The sequence below is a fragment of the Centruroides sculpturatus genome, unplaced genomic scaffold (assembly GCF_000671375.1).
Source record: "Centruroides sculpturatus isolate CEXI.00-Female unplaced genomic scaffold, Cexi_2.0 scaffold1039, whole genome shotgun sequence".
Lineage (NCBI taxonomy): Eukaryota > Metazoa > Arthropoda > Arachnida > Scorpiones > Buthidae > Centruroides > Centruroides sculpturatus.
The window spans coordinates 264,910-280,369 of NW_019385341.1; the positions used below are offsets into that span (position 1 = coordinate 264,910).

Here is a 15,460-nt window from a genome sequence, read left to right on the forward strand (position 1 = left end):
CTACTCCAATATTATTTTTGTTGGTGTGCGTGTTTTAGCTGTCAGCACTGGCGTGACCGTGAGAGGGTACTTAAGGACGTGCCAGGATTTGAACGAATTTCAACATGGGATAGGTTAATATATTTCTTCGTACATAATTGATTATCCGAAAAATTGATTTTCTGAACAACCCCAGTCTCCAATTGATTCAGATAATCAATGCTCTACTGTACTGTTATTTGTATAAGTCTTTAATATTTTGTCATTTTTACAATTTGTTTTAAAAAATATATTTTATCCTGGATTTTTTACAATTTTTTCCTTACAATAACATACACAGTATTATACAAACTTTTTGCTTTAAAAATTTCATAAGGATAAGTCAATATGCAAACTTTACTGTTTAAAAGTTTTGAAAGTTTTCTTCAAATAGTTTAAATATAAAATTATATTTGCCAATTTTAATACGCTAAAAATAAAATTTCCAGTTATAAATCAGCAATTACATACAATTTTGGAAAAGGGAATTCATTTTTTTTATTGTTTGGATATAAAAATAAGCTCAGTTGATTTTCAAATTGATTCTTTACATTATTATATACTTAACTTCATTTTAATAATCAATAATAAGTATAAAAAAATTAATTGGCAATTTTATATATATAAATCATCAGTTAATTTTTTTATATAGTAACTTTCATCACTTTATTGATTTATTAATCTTTAAATATAAAAACCAAAAAATATACTAATGCACATTAACTCAACAAAGTTTTGTTGCCAAAATCTATAATGGCAATTAGGCACAATTTTGTAATAATAAATCATAATCATAATATAATAGATAAAAATCTATTACATTATGATTATGATTTATTATTACAAAATTGTACCTAAAATGCATTTCTGTTGTTCAATATTCTAACATAATTTTGTATAAAATATTTAGCTTACAATCATCACAACACTTTTCTATCAAAAAAAGAAAGGGGAAAATAGAATCAGTGGCACTCAAAATCATTGAATTGTCACAAAATTTTTGAACAAGTAAGCAAAGCCTATGGGCAAGCATTACTCACTACATATATCACAGACTGCATGATCTTGCCACAACCTGAATCACACAGTATCTTCTGGAAACTACCACCAAATCCTGGCACTCACAGGCACACTGCCACCATCATCTTGCAGCTTGTTTTGAAATCACTGGATGATAAAACGGGGGCTTCTTGGAGGACCCTCCATATAAATAAGGAGGATCCCTCAGTTGATAAAATGGAAGAGGCTGAATTTTGATTTTTTTTAATGGAAGGATCCCACATTAATTTTTTGATTTTAAGCTTTTAAGATTAATTTTATCACTTTTACTGAAATATTCTTATTTGATATGTGTATCAAACTGTTTAATCAAACTAATATAATTAAATTTTTAATGACTTACCCTTTATTAGGATGAATTGCTATATGCCTTGGTTTCTGATCATCACCACTGATGATAATTCCAATAGCTTTTCCATTTAATTTTGTTACATTAATAACATTGTGTCGTGCACATGACCAATACAGACTACGAGAATATGGTTCTATTGCCATATCAATTGGATGAATCAATTCATTGAGACTTTGTACAACAACACTCATCTATTCAAATCAGAAATATATTTAACTAATTTAAATAAAATAAATAAAATATACAACATTTTATTTTACCTTTGTTCCATTATCATAACCCCTTCGAATTGTTTGAGACCTGCCATCTATCCAATAAATGAATTTGTCTATATAATCATATTCAAGACCTCTCACATGTTTTAGATGAGAGATGGGAAGCATGATCTCAGGAGTGTTCTGCAAATCAGGTATCATTCTACCAATATTATTTTTCTGGCTAAATAAAATAAAATTCTTTGGACCTGAAAATAAAATATGCAAAAAGAATTAATAATTTTTTTTAATCAATGTACATTTACTTTGTAATTTCTTAAACCTTATATCAACTTTATGTTTTTAAATAATTAGTTTAATTATAATTATTTGTTTTATTTAATATTGTATAAATTGTTATACAATATTACTCAATTTTTTTCAAATCAGATTTTTGTAATACAAAACAATTCTTTTGACAGTACATAGTAAAACAGTATATACCTAAACAAAACATTCAGTTCTGGCAGTGTAATAAACTTTTGATATATTTTAAATGTACTCTATCTTTTTCTTCATATATTCTCACACTTGTCTTCATGTTCTTCTGTTTTGTAGAATTTCCTACTTTAGAGTATACTTCTATTTTAACATATCTAGTATGTTAAATATATATATTATACATAACACTATTGAATATATAGCTTTATATGTCAACAACAAGGACATTATTTCAGTGTAATTGCTATTTTTCTATTTTACTGCTTGAAATATACAGGGTTATTCATTTTATGGCCGTTTCAAAGTGGAACTTTGAAACGGTCATAAAATGAAAACTGTAGGACAGAATGTTATCAAACTTGGTAATAGTGTACAGGACATCATGGGATTTTATTTCCTGTGAAAAAAAAAATTAATTTTGTTCAAAAACTCACCACCAATGGAAAAATGGTGCTGTCTGCAATATTGTTAAACAAAATAACACATGAAGACATTGTTGAAAATATTTTTAATTAATTTTAAAATGTGTTACAGAGCATGTTCAATGTGGTGTCCACCATTTTTGATAAGCAAGTTACACCGCGTTACTGTGTTCTCAACAATAGCTCTTAGCATATCAGGAGTAACCCTGCAAACAGTTTCATTTTAAAACTGATTAAAAACATTTTCAACGATGTCTTCATGTCTTATTTCATTTAACAATATTGCAGACAGCACCATTTTTCAGTTAGTGGTGAGTTTTTGTACAAAATTAATTTTTTTTCACAGGAAATAAAATCCCATGACGTCCTGTACACTATTACCAAGTTTGATAACATTCTGTCCTACAGTTTTCATTTTATGGCCATTTCAAAGTGGAACTTTAATTATAATCACCCTGTATACCATACTTTCAACAGTATATCTTATGACACAGTTAAAATAGCAACATTTTAAATAATGAATAATTCTGAATCAGAAATTGAAGTTTACATTATTTCACTTTTGCTATCTGATAATATATAATTGGTATCACAAGCATGTAAATAACCTTCTATACCAGGGTTGTCCAATGTTTTTCCCTAATTGGCCAAATTAGAAATTTAGGTACATTCAGCAGGCCACAAAGGTTCATTATATAAATATATGCTTTTTAAAAGTTCAAAAATATGAATATCAAATTTTAATAACAAATATACATAATTACAAAAAATATTGTATTATTGATAGTAAAAAAGAAATTATACTCACACAAAATAAAAATAAATTTAATGTGATTTCTGACATTGCCTTCCTTTTATAATATTGTCAATATCTGCTTTTATAGTACTAGTCTTAATTCTAAGAATGTTAGTTAAATGGGAATCACTCAACTTATTTCTTTCAGCAGTTTTCATGTTTTTCATGCACAAAAAGAATTGTTTACAACAGTATGTTATGCATGTGAGGTAGTACAGTTTTCTAGCACCAATTACATCATTATGATATCAAAGCGTATCCAGTGAAATGAGAATAATTTTTACAACATACAGTAGACCCCCTATAACGCGAGTTCCTATAACGTAGATTCCTATAACACAGCGAAAAAATTGCGACAATATTCGTATAAAGACACTAAAATGGATGCGTAAAATGCAGTAAAACATCATCGCCAGCTCGTCTTCGCGGACGAGCAGCCGAACTACTTTCCGCCATCCAGCGCCACGCTACGGAGAGTTTAGGCGGGTAAATTGAGTTTACTATCGTCTGTACAGTATTATATATAAATTATATATAAATTAGATAATGTACATGTAATTATATATTAATTATATATAAATTAGGTACTGTATATATAATTATATATTAACTTAATTTATAGTAACTTTATTATAATTATATGTATACTTTCCGCCATCTAGCGCCACGCTACGGAGAGTTTAGGCAAGTAAGTTGAGTTTACTATCATTTGTACAGTATGTAAATTAGGTACCGTAAGTCTAATACAGCACTGTAATTTTATACATTTCTTGTGAAAGAAACATTTCTTATTCAACGGCCATAAAAATTATTTATATTAATGATGTCTCCAAAGTTTTCGCAGAAAAATAACATCAGAAATCGCGGCCGCCGTTTGGTGCGCTGGTCTGCGATTTAGTCAATACTGATCATGATTGTGTGTTTGAAGTCAATACTGATCATGATTGTGTGTTTACCCATTTGCTTGGCCTTCTGGACATAAGAGATGATGTTTTCCAGGGCGTGGTGAGTGGCCTTCCCTCTCACAAATCCATATTGGTTTGGGTTGAGAAAGTTGTTAACATTTAAATGGTGGAGGATCTTTTCGGCCATTAAGGCATCCGACACCTTCCCAACCACAGAGAGGAGTGAGATGGGTCGGTAGTCAGCTGCGGCAGAGGGAGGAGAATCCTTGTCTTTCAGAATTAGCTTTATCGAGGCCTCTTTCCATTTTTTTGGAAAGTATCCACAGTCATAGCACTTGTTAAATAGGACCAGGAAGGTGGTGGGAATGGCTTCAAATGCGTACCGGGCCATCCTCCAGTCTATGGAATCTGGTCCAGGTGCCTTCCGTTTCTTAATTTTGTTGAATTGTCACATAATTTCTTGGGTGGTAAAAGGCCTATCATATTCTGTTGATAGGGTATTTTTACTCCAATTCCTGATCTCTCTGTGGTATTCTGTGTCAGTATTTGGATTGTCAGGAGGAAACAGGTCCGAGAAGATGCATTTGTAAGTTTCTTCTGGGGTGGTTGTGAAGTTGTGGTCATCTGCGATAGTAGCTGGAGTTGTGAGCGGCTTTCTATTTTTTATAGCTGTATAGTATGGGGTTGACCAAGTTCCAGTTCATTGGAGGCAGTGCAGAAGCTCTGCCATAACTTTTTCTTGTGTGGTTGATTAAAGTTTTGTATTCTCTAAAGTACCTTTTATGAAATCCGGAATTTTTACCAAATTTTCTGATTAATATCCCGCATTTTCCTAAACCCCCAATTAAATTTTCCTTTAAATTCTAAACTAAACCCTAATGTGAAAAAGGGAAAAATTCCAATCTCCCCTTTCATTCAAAGTAAACATTGTCCACTTTGAAAATAATCCCACATTCCAACTCCAAAGTTGATAGTTAGCATGGGCCCAGGGACAACTTTGGCCCATCCACATACCTTTTACCTCACAACACTTAATCACATGACCATTCTCCCACGACAAAACTATAAAAGCCGCTTGCCTCCCCCTCTCGGGGGAGTTGTTCATCAACCGCCAACTACAATTTCCTCAAATATTTTGTCTTACAAATATTGTGTCCTACGAATCTTGTATCCTACGAATATTGTGTCCTACGTACAATATTAATTTCCTCAAGAAAACTATCAACATAAAGAGGTATGGAACAAATTTTTGTGAACTCTCTCTCGGCCCTTCGCATTTTAGGAACTCAGAATTTCCCCTCGATAATAGTTATTGTACTGTCTATGTAGATAGCTAATAAATCATTGTTTCCTTGTTAAATTGGTGTCCTGTTTTACTCATATATCGCTTGTCACCTTACTGACGGCACTCCTCCCTCCTCCACTCGATCCAAACAATTAAATCCCGTTACCGCGGGATAAGGAAGAAGAAACATTTAAGCCATCTTGACAGTGAGCAGGTTTAATGACCTGTTGCCGGAAAGGGAGACCTCCAACCTCCCTGGCAGTTCACACTTTGATAGATTTGATGAAGACTTTGCTTATTGATAGAATCTGTTTCTCTCCTGTACCTATGTTTTGCTATTCGCACTTTTCTCCTGTGGGCTTCAAGATCTCTGTTCCACCAGGGTGCAGATGGCTTGCAAGTTTTAATTCTATTAGTCTTATAATAGGCCGTATGGAGAGTGTTCTGAAGTTGTTCAACAGCATAGTCGATTTCTTGAGGATGTTCCAGTGAGGTCAGTCCTCTGGGGGTCCCAGTATGCTTTGATGTGTTCTTGAAAGAGGTCCCAATTCGTGATGTTTTGTATTATAAGGTTGTCTGGGCATTTTATACTAGAGATCTTATTAATGATGTAAGCATGGTCACTGGCAGATATGCACTCTTGAGTCTGGCAGCTGATGGTGAATTCTTGCAGTTTAGTATTACCCAGACACAAATCGATCCAGCTGTTCCCGTTGTTACTTGAAAAGGTTGGCAGGTGGCTGGTGTTTAGAGACTGAAGGTTATGTTCTGACATGAACTCACTCACGGTGTAGCCTCTTGGGTCTTCGACTGGGCTGTGCCAGATGGGGAACTTAAGAGTTGAATCTCCTGCAAGGCAGGAATCACTTGTTACAAAAGCTAATGGTCTTGGGAAGTAGTTGATTTCAAACATAAAAATTTTAAAATAAAATCAGAAGTCATTCTAACCAGAGAGCTATGTAATTGGAATGCAATGGATTTTCAGCTACAAGATGTGAATGCATGAGGTCCATACTTTGCAATTTTTTGTAATGACTGCTCCTACTAGAGTGGAGTGATCTTCCCATCAGTTCACGAAACATTACAAGGCCAATTTCATCAACATCCATTTTTGCAGTACAAAAGTTTACAAAATCAATTCTTTGCTGGGAGCTTGAGGCATTAATTGTTGCACAAAGTGAATGTTGTAGAGGTACCAGTAGAGAATGATATACAATATTTTGCAAACATTCAACAATAGCTGTGACAATTGATGTAGTGACATTTGTAAAATGTTGTTCATTTGCTGTATTAGCCATCATAGCATTTGTAACATTTTCAACCACTTCTGTAGCAACAGGATGCAGTTCTCTTTCTGGCACTAGGACTTCATTTGTCATTTCAAATTTTGAAATTATATTCTTTAAATTGTTTCTAGACATTGGAATATTGGTTATTTTCTCAATCCATTTAAACATCAATATTCTATTTATATGACCAAGGCATTGCTACTGTTTTGACATTTTATCCAATCATGATTGTGATTTAATAGCATGCAATGTAATTTCCTATTTTTATAATATAGGACTGATTTTGTAATTTGTATAACTTACACGTAACTAAAACTCAAACAGTGCCATTTCTATTCCTGGTGGAGAACTTAAAACTAAAAAGTTTTGTCATAAATGGCTTCCCCATGTTTCCAATAGCTTAAATTTATAATTTCATTGACATATGTTAGAGAATTTTAGAGTAAAATCTCTAAAGTAGTGTCAGTTTACTTATAATCACCCTGCACATATATGCATACACATAATATAAGAGAAATTAAAAATGAATGTTAATTACATTCCTTTTAATTGTTGCTTTCTTTGTAGCATTTATTTCAAATCATAATAAATATGAAAATGCAGAGTAATTCACTCAAGAATGAACATTTATTATGTGGAATATCTCTATTTAAAATGAAAAGATAAACATGAAACACAAATGAAACAATTCTTTATTTTGTGACAAAACAGTCAACCAATGTTTTACATTAAATGTTATTCAAATGTGAATCTGCTATCATGAGATATTGAACAAAGTAAGTGTTCAATCCCAAATGAATGTATATTTCAGTAGTATAATATAGATATTTATTACCCAGTTTCAATATTCTTAATGTAAACTTAAAATTGATGATCTACTCACTCAAACAAGTTTTGTTGTCTGATGCTAATTCATAATGACTAGGACAGGCACAACAATAGTTGTATGATTTATGTTGACTTTTACTTGGCAGGGCAAGACATAGATGAGAACATCCACCATTATTAACTGCACATGGATTCCAACCTGAAAATAATTTATAATATGAGTTTTCTTTATCTGTTATCAAAGTTAAGATAATTTTCATTATTTTATTTTGTTATTAATATTAAATATAATATACAATGTACATTTTCAAAGTTTACATAATAAGAAAACTTTGAGTGTTTGCAAACACCAACAATTATAAATACAGATCACTTTATTTAAAATTAAAGCAGATTTAAATGAAGACAGACAATTTTTATTTTAACAGGATTGTTCTCAAACTTCCTAGTTCAGCATCAGCTGTTTCAATTGCTGAAAATGCTTACAATCAAATAAATTTAATTTTGAATTTTAAATAGAAATCAAATTTCAAATAAAACATTGAACGTTCATAAAGATTTGTAACAGTTAAAAATTATATAATGAAAAAATTTATGCTTTTTATCATTATATTTAATTATTATTTTAATAATTTTGTATGATGATTTTAAAATTTATTTTATATGACATATAAAATAACATTATTAGCATATGTTATAAGTGTCAAGAATATGACATACTTCATAATGATATTCTTATATGAAATAATGCCTAATCTATATGACGTTATTTTTTGAATATAAAAATATATGCAATATAAATCATAAGTTTAACATGTTTATTATTATTAATTAAAAATATAAAGTAATTTATAAGTAATAAAGTTATATAATAAGTACATTATTTATTGGAAAAATGACTGATCATTATTAAATACTTACAAATTTTTAAAATTTAATGTTTTAAATTTAAACATACCAGACTGTCTAGAGGTATGATACACNACATTATGATTATGATTTATTATTACAAAATTGTACCTAAAATGCATTTCTGTTGTTCAATATTCTAACATAATTTTGTATAAAATATTTAGCTTACAATCATCACAACACTTTTCTATCAAAAAAAGAAAGGGGAAAATAGAATCAGTGGCACTCAAAATCATTGAATTGTCACAAAATTTTTGAACAAGTAAGCAAAGCCTATGGGCAAGCATTACTCACTACATATATCACAGACTGCATGATCTTGCCACAACCTGAATCACACAGTATCTTCTGGAAACTACCACCAAATCCTGGCACTCACAGGCACACTGCCACCATCATCTTGCAGCTTGTTTTGAAATCACTGGATGATAAAACGGGGGCTTCTTGGAGGACCCTCCATATAAATAAGGAGGATCCCTCAGTTGATAAAATGGAAGAGGCTGAATTTTGATTTTTTTTAATGGAAGGATCCCACATTAATTTTTTGATTTTAAGCTTTTAAGATTAATTTTATCACTTTTACTGAAATATTCTTATTTGATATGTGTATCAAACTGTTTAATCAAACTAATATAATTAAATTTTTAATGACTTACCCTTTATTAGGATGAATTGCTATATGCCTTGGTTTCTGATCATCACCACTGATGATAATTCCAATAGCTTTTCCATTTAATTTTGTTACATTAATAACATTGTGTCGTGCACATGACCAATACAGACTACGAGAATATGGTTCTATTGCCATATCAATTGGATGAATCAATTCATTGAGACTTTGTACAACAACACTCATCTATTCAAATCAGAAATATATTTAACTAATTTAAATAAAATAAATAAAATATACAACATTTTATTTTACCTTTGTTCCATTATCATAACCCCTTCGAATTGTTTGAGACCTGCCATCTATCCAATAAATGAATTTGTCTATATAATCATATTCAAGACCTCTCACATGTTTTAGATGAGAGATGGGAAGCATGATCTCAGGAGTGTTCTGCAAATCAGGTATCATTCTACCAATATTATTTTTCTGGCTAAATAAAATAAAATTCTTTGGACCTGAAAATAAAATATGCAAAAAGAATTAATAATTTTTTTTAATCAATGTACATTTACTTTGTAATTTCTTAAACCTTATATCAACTTTATGTTTTTAAATAATTAGTTTAATTATAATTATTTGTTTTATTTAATATTGTATAAATTGTTATACAATATTACTCAATTTTTTTCAAATCAGATTTTTGTAATACAAAACAATTCTTTTGACAGTACATAGTAAAACAGTATATACCTAAACAAAACATTCAGTTCTGGCAGTGTAATAAACTTTTGATATATTTTAAATGTACTCTATCTTTTTCTTCATATATTCTCACACTTGTCTTCATGTTCTTCTGTTTTGTAGAATTTCCTACTTTAGAGTATACTTCTATTTTAACATATCTAGTATGTTAAATATATATATTATACATAACACTATTGAATATATAGCTTTATATGTCAACAACAAGGACATTATTTCAGTGTAATTGCTATTTTTCTATTTTACTGCTTGAAATATACAGGGTTATTCATTTTATGGCTGTTTCAAAGTGGAACTTTGAAACGGTCATAAAATGAAAACTGTAGGACAGAATGTTATCAAACTTGGTAATAGTGTACAGGACATCATGGGATTTTATTTCCTGTGAAAAAAAAAATTAATTTTGTTCAAAAACTCACCACCAATGGAAAAATGGTGCTGTCTGCAATATTGTTAAACAAAATAACACATGAAGACATTGTTGAAAATATTTTTAATTAATTTTAAAATGTGTTACAGAGCATGTTCAATGTGGTGTCCACCATTTTTGATAAGCAAGTTACACCGCGTTACTGTGTTCTCAACAATAGCTCTTAGCATATCAGGAGTAACCCTGCAAACAGTTTCATTTTAAAACTGATTAAAAACATTTTCAACGATGTCTTCATGTCTTATTTCATTTAACAATATTGCAGACAGCACCATTTTTCAGTTAGTGGTGAGTTTTTGTACAAAATTAATTTTTTTTCACAGGAAATAAAATCCCATGACGTCCTGTACACTATTACCAAGTTTGATAACATTCTGTCCTAAAGTTTTCATTTTATGGCCATTTCAAAGTGGAACTTTAATTATAATCACCCTGTATACCATACTTTCAACAGTATATCTTATGACACAGTTAAAATAGCAACATTTTAAATAATGAATAATTCTGAATCAGAAATTGAAGTTTACATTATTTCACTTTTGCTATCTGATAATATATAATTGGTATCACAAGCATGTAAATAACCTTCTATACCAGGGTTGTCCAATGTTTTTCCCTAATTGGCCAAATTAGAAATTTAGGTACATTCAGCAGGCCACAAAGGTTCATTATATAAATATATGCTTTTTAAAAGTTCAAAAATATGAATATCAAATTTTAATAACAAATATACATAATTACAAAAAATATTGTATTATTGATAGTAAAAAAGAAATTATACTCACACAAAATAAAAATAAATTTAATGTGATTTCTGACATTGCCTTCCTTTTATAATATTGTCAATATCTGCTTTTATAGTACTAGTCTTAATTCTAAGAATGTTAGTTAAATGGGAATCACTCAACTTATTTCTTTCAGCAGTTTTCATGTTTTTCATGCACAAAAAGAATTGTTTACAACAGTATGTTATGCATGTGAGGTAGTACAGTTTTCTAGCACCAATTACATCATTATGATATCAAAGCGTATCCAGTGAAATGAGAATAATTTTTACAACATACAGTAGACCCCCTATAACGCGAGTTCCTATAACGTAGATTCCTATAACACAGCGAAAAAATTGCGACAATATTCGTATAAAGACACTAAAATGGATGCGTAAAATGCAGTAAAACATCATCGCCAGCTCGTCTTCGCGGACGAGCAGCCGAACTACTTTCCGCCATCCAGCGCCACGCTACGGAGAGTTTAGGCGGGTAAATTGAGTTTACTATCGTCTGTACAGTATTATATATAAATTATATATAAATTAGATAATGTACATGTAATTATATATTAATTATATATAAATTAGGTACTGTATATATAATTATATATTAACTTAATTTATAGTAACTTTATTATAATTATATGTATACTTTCCGCCATCTAGCGCCACGCTACGGAGAGTTTAGGCAAGTAAGTTGAGTTTACTATCATTTGTACAGTATGTAAATTAGGTACCGTAAGTCTAATACAGCACTGTAATTTTATACATTTCTTGTGAAAGAAACATTTCTTATTCAACGGCCATAAAAATTATTTATATTAATGATGTCTCCAAAGTTTTCGCAGAAAAATAACATCAGAAATCGCGGCCGCCGTTTGGTGCGCTGGTCTGCGATTTAGTCAATACTGATCATGATTGTGTGTTTGAAGTCAATACTGATCATGATTGTGTGTTTACCCATTTGCTTGGCCTTCTGGACATAAGAGATGATGTTTTCCAGGGCGTGGTGAGTGGCCTACCCTCTCACAAATCCATATTGGTTTGGGTTGAGAAAGTTGTTAACATTTAAATGGTGGAGGATCTTTTCGGCCATTAAGGCATCCGACACCTTCCCAACCACAGAGAGGAGTGAGATGGGTCGGTAGTCAGCTGCGGCAGAGGGAGGAGAATCCTTGTCTTTCAGAATTAGCTTTATCGAGGCCTCTTTCCATTTTTTTGGAAAGTATCCACAGTCATAGCACTTGTTAAATAGGACCAGGAAGGTGGTGGGAATGGCTTCAAATGCGTACCGGGCCATCCTCCAGTCTATGGAATCTGGTCCAGGTGCCTTCCGTTTCTTAATTTTGTTGAATTGTCACATAATTTCTTGGGTGGTAAAAGGCCTATCATATTCTGTTGATAGGGTATTTTTACTCCAATTCCTGATCTCTCTGTGGTATTCTGTGTCAGTATTTGGATTGTCAGGAGGAAACAGGTCCGAGAAGATGCATTTGTAAGTTTCTTCTGGGGCGGTTGTGAAGTTGTGGTCATCTGCGATAGTAGCTGGAGTTGTGAGCGGCTTTCTATTTTTTATAGCTGTATAGTATGGGGTTGACCAAGTTCCAGTTCATTGGAGGCAGTGCAGAAGCTCTGCCATAACTTTTTCTTGTGTGGTTGATTAAAGTTTTGTATTCTCTAAAGTACCTTTTATGAAATCCGGAATTTTTACCAAATTTTCTGATTAATATCCCGCATTTTCCTAAACCCCCAATTAAATTTTCCTTTAAATTCTAAACTAAACCCTAATGTGAAAAAGGGAAAAATTCCAATCTCCCCTTTCATTCAAAGTAAACATTGTCCACTTTGAAAATAATCCCACATTCCAACTCCAAAGTTGATAGTTAGCATGGGCCCAGGGACAACTTTGGCCCATCCACATACCTTTTACCTCACAACACTTAATCACATGACCATTCTCCCACGACAAAACTATAAAAGCCGCTTGCCTCCCCCTCTCGGGGGAGTTGTTCATCAACCGCCAACTACAATTTCCTCAAATATTTTGTCTTACAAATATTGTGTCCTACGAATCTTGTATCCTACGAATATTGTGTCCTACGTACAATATTAATTTCCTCAAGAAAACTATCAACATAAAGAGGTATGGAACAAATTTTTGTGAACTCTCTCTCGGCCCTTCGCATTTTAGGAACTCAGAATTTCCCCTCGATAATAGTTATTGTACTGTCTATGTAGATAGCTAATAAATCATTGTTTCCTTGTTAAATTGGTGTCCTGTTTTACTCATATATCGCTTGTCACCTTACTGACGGCACTCCTCCCTCCTCCACTCGATCCAAACAATTAAATCCCGTTACCGCGGGATAAGGAAGAAGAAACATTTAAGCCATCTTGACAGTGAGCAGGTTTAATGACCTGTTGCCGGAAAGGGAGACCTCCAACCTCCCTGGCAGTTCACACTTTGATAGATTTGATGAAGACTTTGCTTATTGATAGAATCTGTTTCTCTCCTGTACCTATGTTTTGCTATTCGCACTTTTCTCCTGTGGGCTTCAAGATCTCTGTTCCACCAGGGTGCAGATGGCTTGCAAGTTTTAATTCTATTAGTCTTATAATAGGCCGTATGGAGAGTGTTCTGAAGTTGTTCAACAGCATAGTCGATTTCTTGAGGATGTTCCAGTGAGGTCAGTCCTCTGGGGGTCCCAGTATGCTTTGATGTGTTCTTGAAAGAGGTCCCAATTCGTGATGTTTTGTATTATAAGGTTGTCTGGGCATTTTATACTAGAGATCTTGTTAATGATGTAAGCATGGTCACTGGCAGATATGCACTCTTGAGTCTGGCAGCTGATGGTGAATTCTTGCAGTTTAGTATTACCCAGACACAAATCGATCCAGCTGTTCCCGTTGTTACTTGAAAAGGTTGGCAGGTGGCTGGTGTTTAGAGACTGAAGGTTATGTTCTGACATGAACTCACTCACGGTGTAGCCTCTTGGGTCTTCGACTGGGCTGTGCCAGATGGGGAACTTAAGAGTTGAATCTCCTGCAAGGCAGGAATCACTTGTTACAAAAGCTAATGGTCTTGGGAAGTAGTTGATTTCAAACATAAAAATTTTAAAATAAAATCAGAAGTCATTCTAACCAGAGAGCTATGTAATTGGAATGCAATGGATTTTCAGCTACAAGATGTGAATGCATGAGGTCCATACTTTGCAATTTTTTGTAATGACTGCTCCTACTAGAGTGGAGTGATCTTCCCATCAGTTCACGAAACATTACAAGGCCAATTTCATCAACATCCATTTTTGCAGTACAAAAGTTTACAAAATCAATTCTTTGCTGGGAGCTTGAGGCATTAATTGTTGCACAAAGTGAATGTTGTAGAGGTACCAGTAGAGAATGATATACAATATTTTGCAAACATTCAACAATAGCTGTGTCACTACATCAATTGTCACAGCTATTGAATTCTTGCTGTGAACATTTGCTGTATTAGCCATCATAGCATTTGTAACATTTTCAACCACTTCTGTAGCAACAGGATGCAGTTCTCTTTCTGGCACTAGGACTTCATTTGTCATTTCAAATTTTGAAATTATATTCTTTAAATTGTTTCTAGACATTGGAATATTGGTTATTTTCTCAATCCATTTAAACATCAATATTCTATTTATATGACCAAGGCATTGCTACTGTTTTGACATTTTATCCAATCATGATTGTGATTTAATAGCATGCAATGTAATTTCCTATTTTTATAATATAGGACTGATTTTGTAATTTGTATAACTTACACGTAACTAAAACTCAAACAGTGCCATTTCTATTCCTGGTGGAGAACTTAAAACTAAAAAGTTTTGTCATAAATGGCTTCCCCATGTTTCCAATAGCTTAAATTTATAATTTCATTGACATACGTTAGAGAATTTTAGAGTAAAATCTCTAAAGTAGTGTCAGTTTACTTATAATCACCCTGCACATATATGCATACACATAATATAAGAGAAATTAAAAATGAATGTTAATTACATTCCTTTTAATTGTTGCTTTCTTTGTAGCATTTATTTCAAATCATAATAAATATGAAAATGCAGAGTAATTCACTCAAGAATGAACATTTATTATGTGGAATATCTCTATTTAAAATGAAAAGATAAACATGAAACACAAATGAAACAATTCTTTATTTTGTGACAAAACAGTCAACCAATGTTTTACATTAAATGTTATTCAAATGTGAATCTGCTATCATGAGATATTGAACAAAGTAAGTGTTCAATCCCAAATGAATGTATATTTCAGTAGTATAATATAGATATTTATTA

The 15,460-nt window shown here is 32.0% G+C and overlaps 1 protein-coding gene across 1 annotated transcript in view; it reads right to left on the reverse strand.

Annotated features, from left to right (window-relative positions):
* LOC111637877 (low-density lipoprotein receptor-related protein 6-like) overlaps positions 1-15,460 on the reverse strand; it is a 55,360-nt gene that overhangs the window by 5,610 nt on the left and 34,290 nt on the right. The window contains exons 13-18 of the mRNA XM_023383470.1: positions 9,487-9,689; positions 9,218-9,417; positions 8,608-8,669; positions 7,705-7,848; positions 1,690-1,892; positions 1,421-1,620 (exon numbers count right to left, since the gene is read on the reverse strand). Of these exons, the coding sequence (XP_023239238.1) occupies positions 1,421-1,620; positions 1,690-1,892; positions 7,705-7,848; positions 8,608-8,669; positions 9,218-9,417; positions 9,487-9,689 (1,012 nt within the window). The remainder of the gene's footprint in view (positions 1-1,420; positions 1,621-1,689; positions 1,893-7,704; positions 7,849-8,607; positions 8,670-9,217; positions 9,418-9,486; positions 9,690-15,460) is intronic.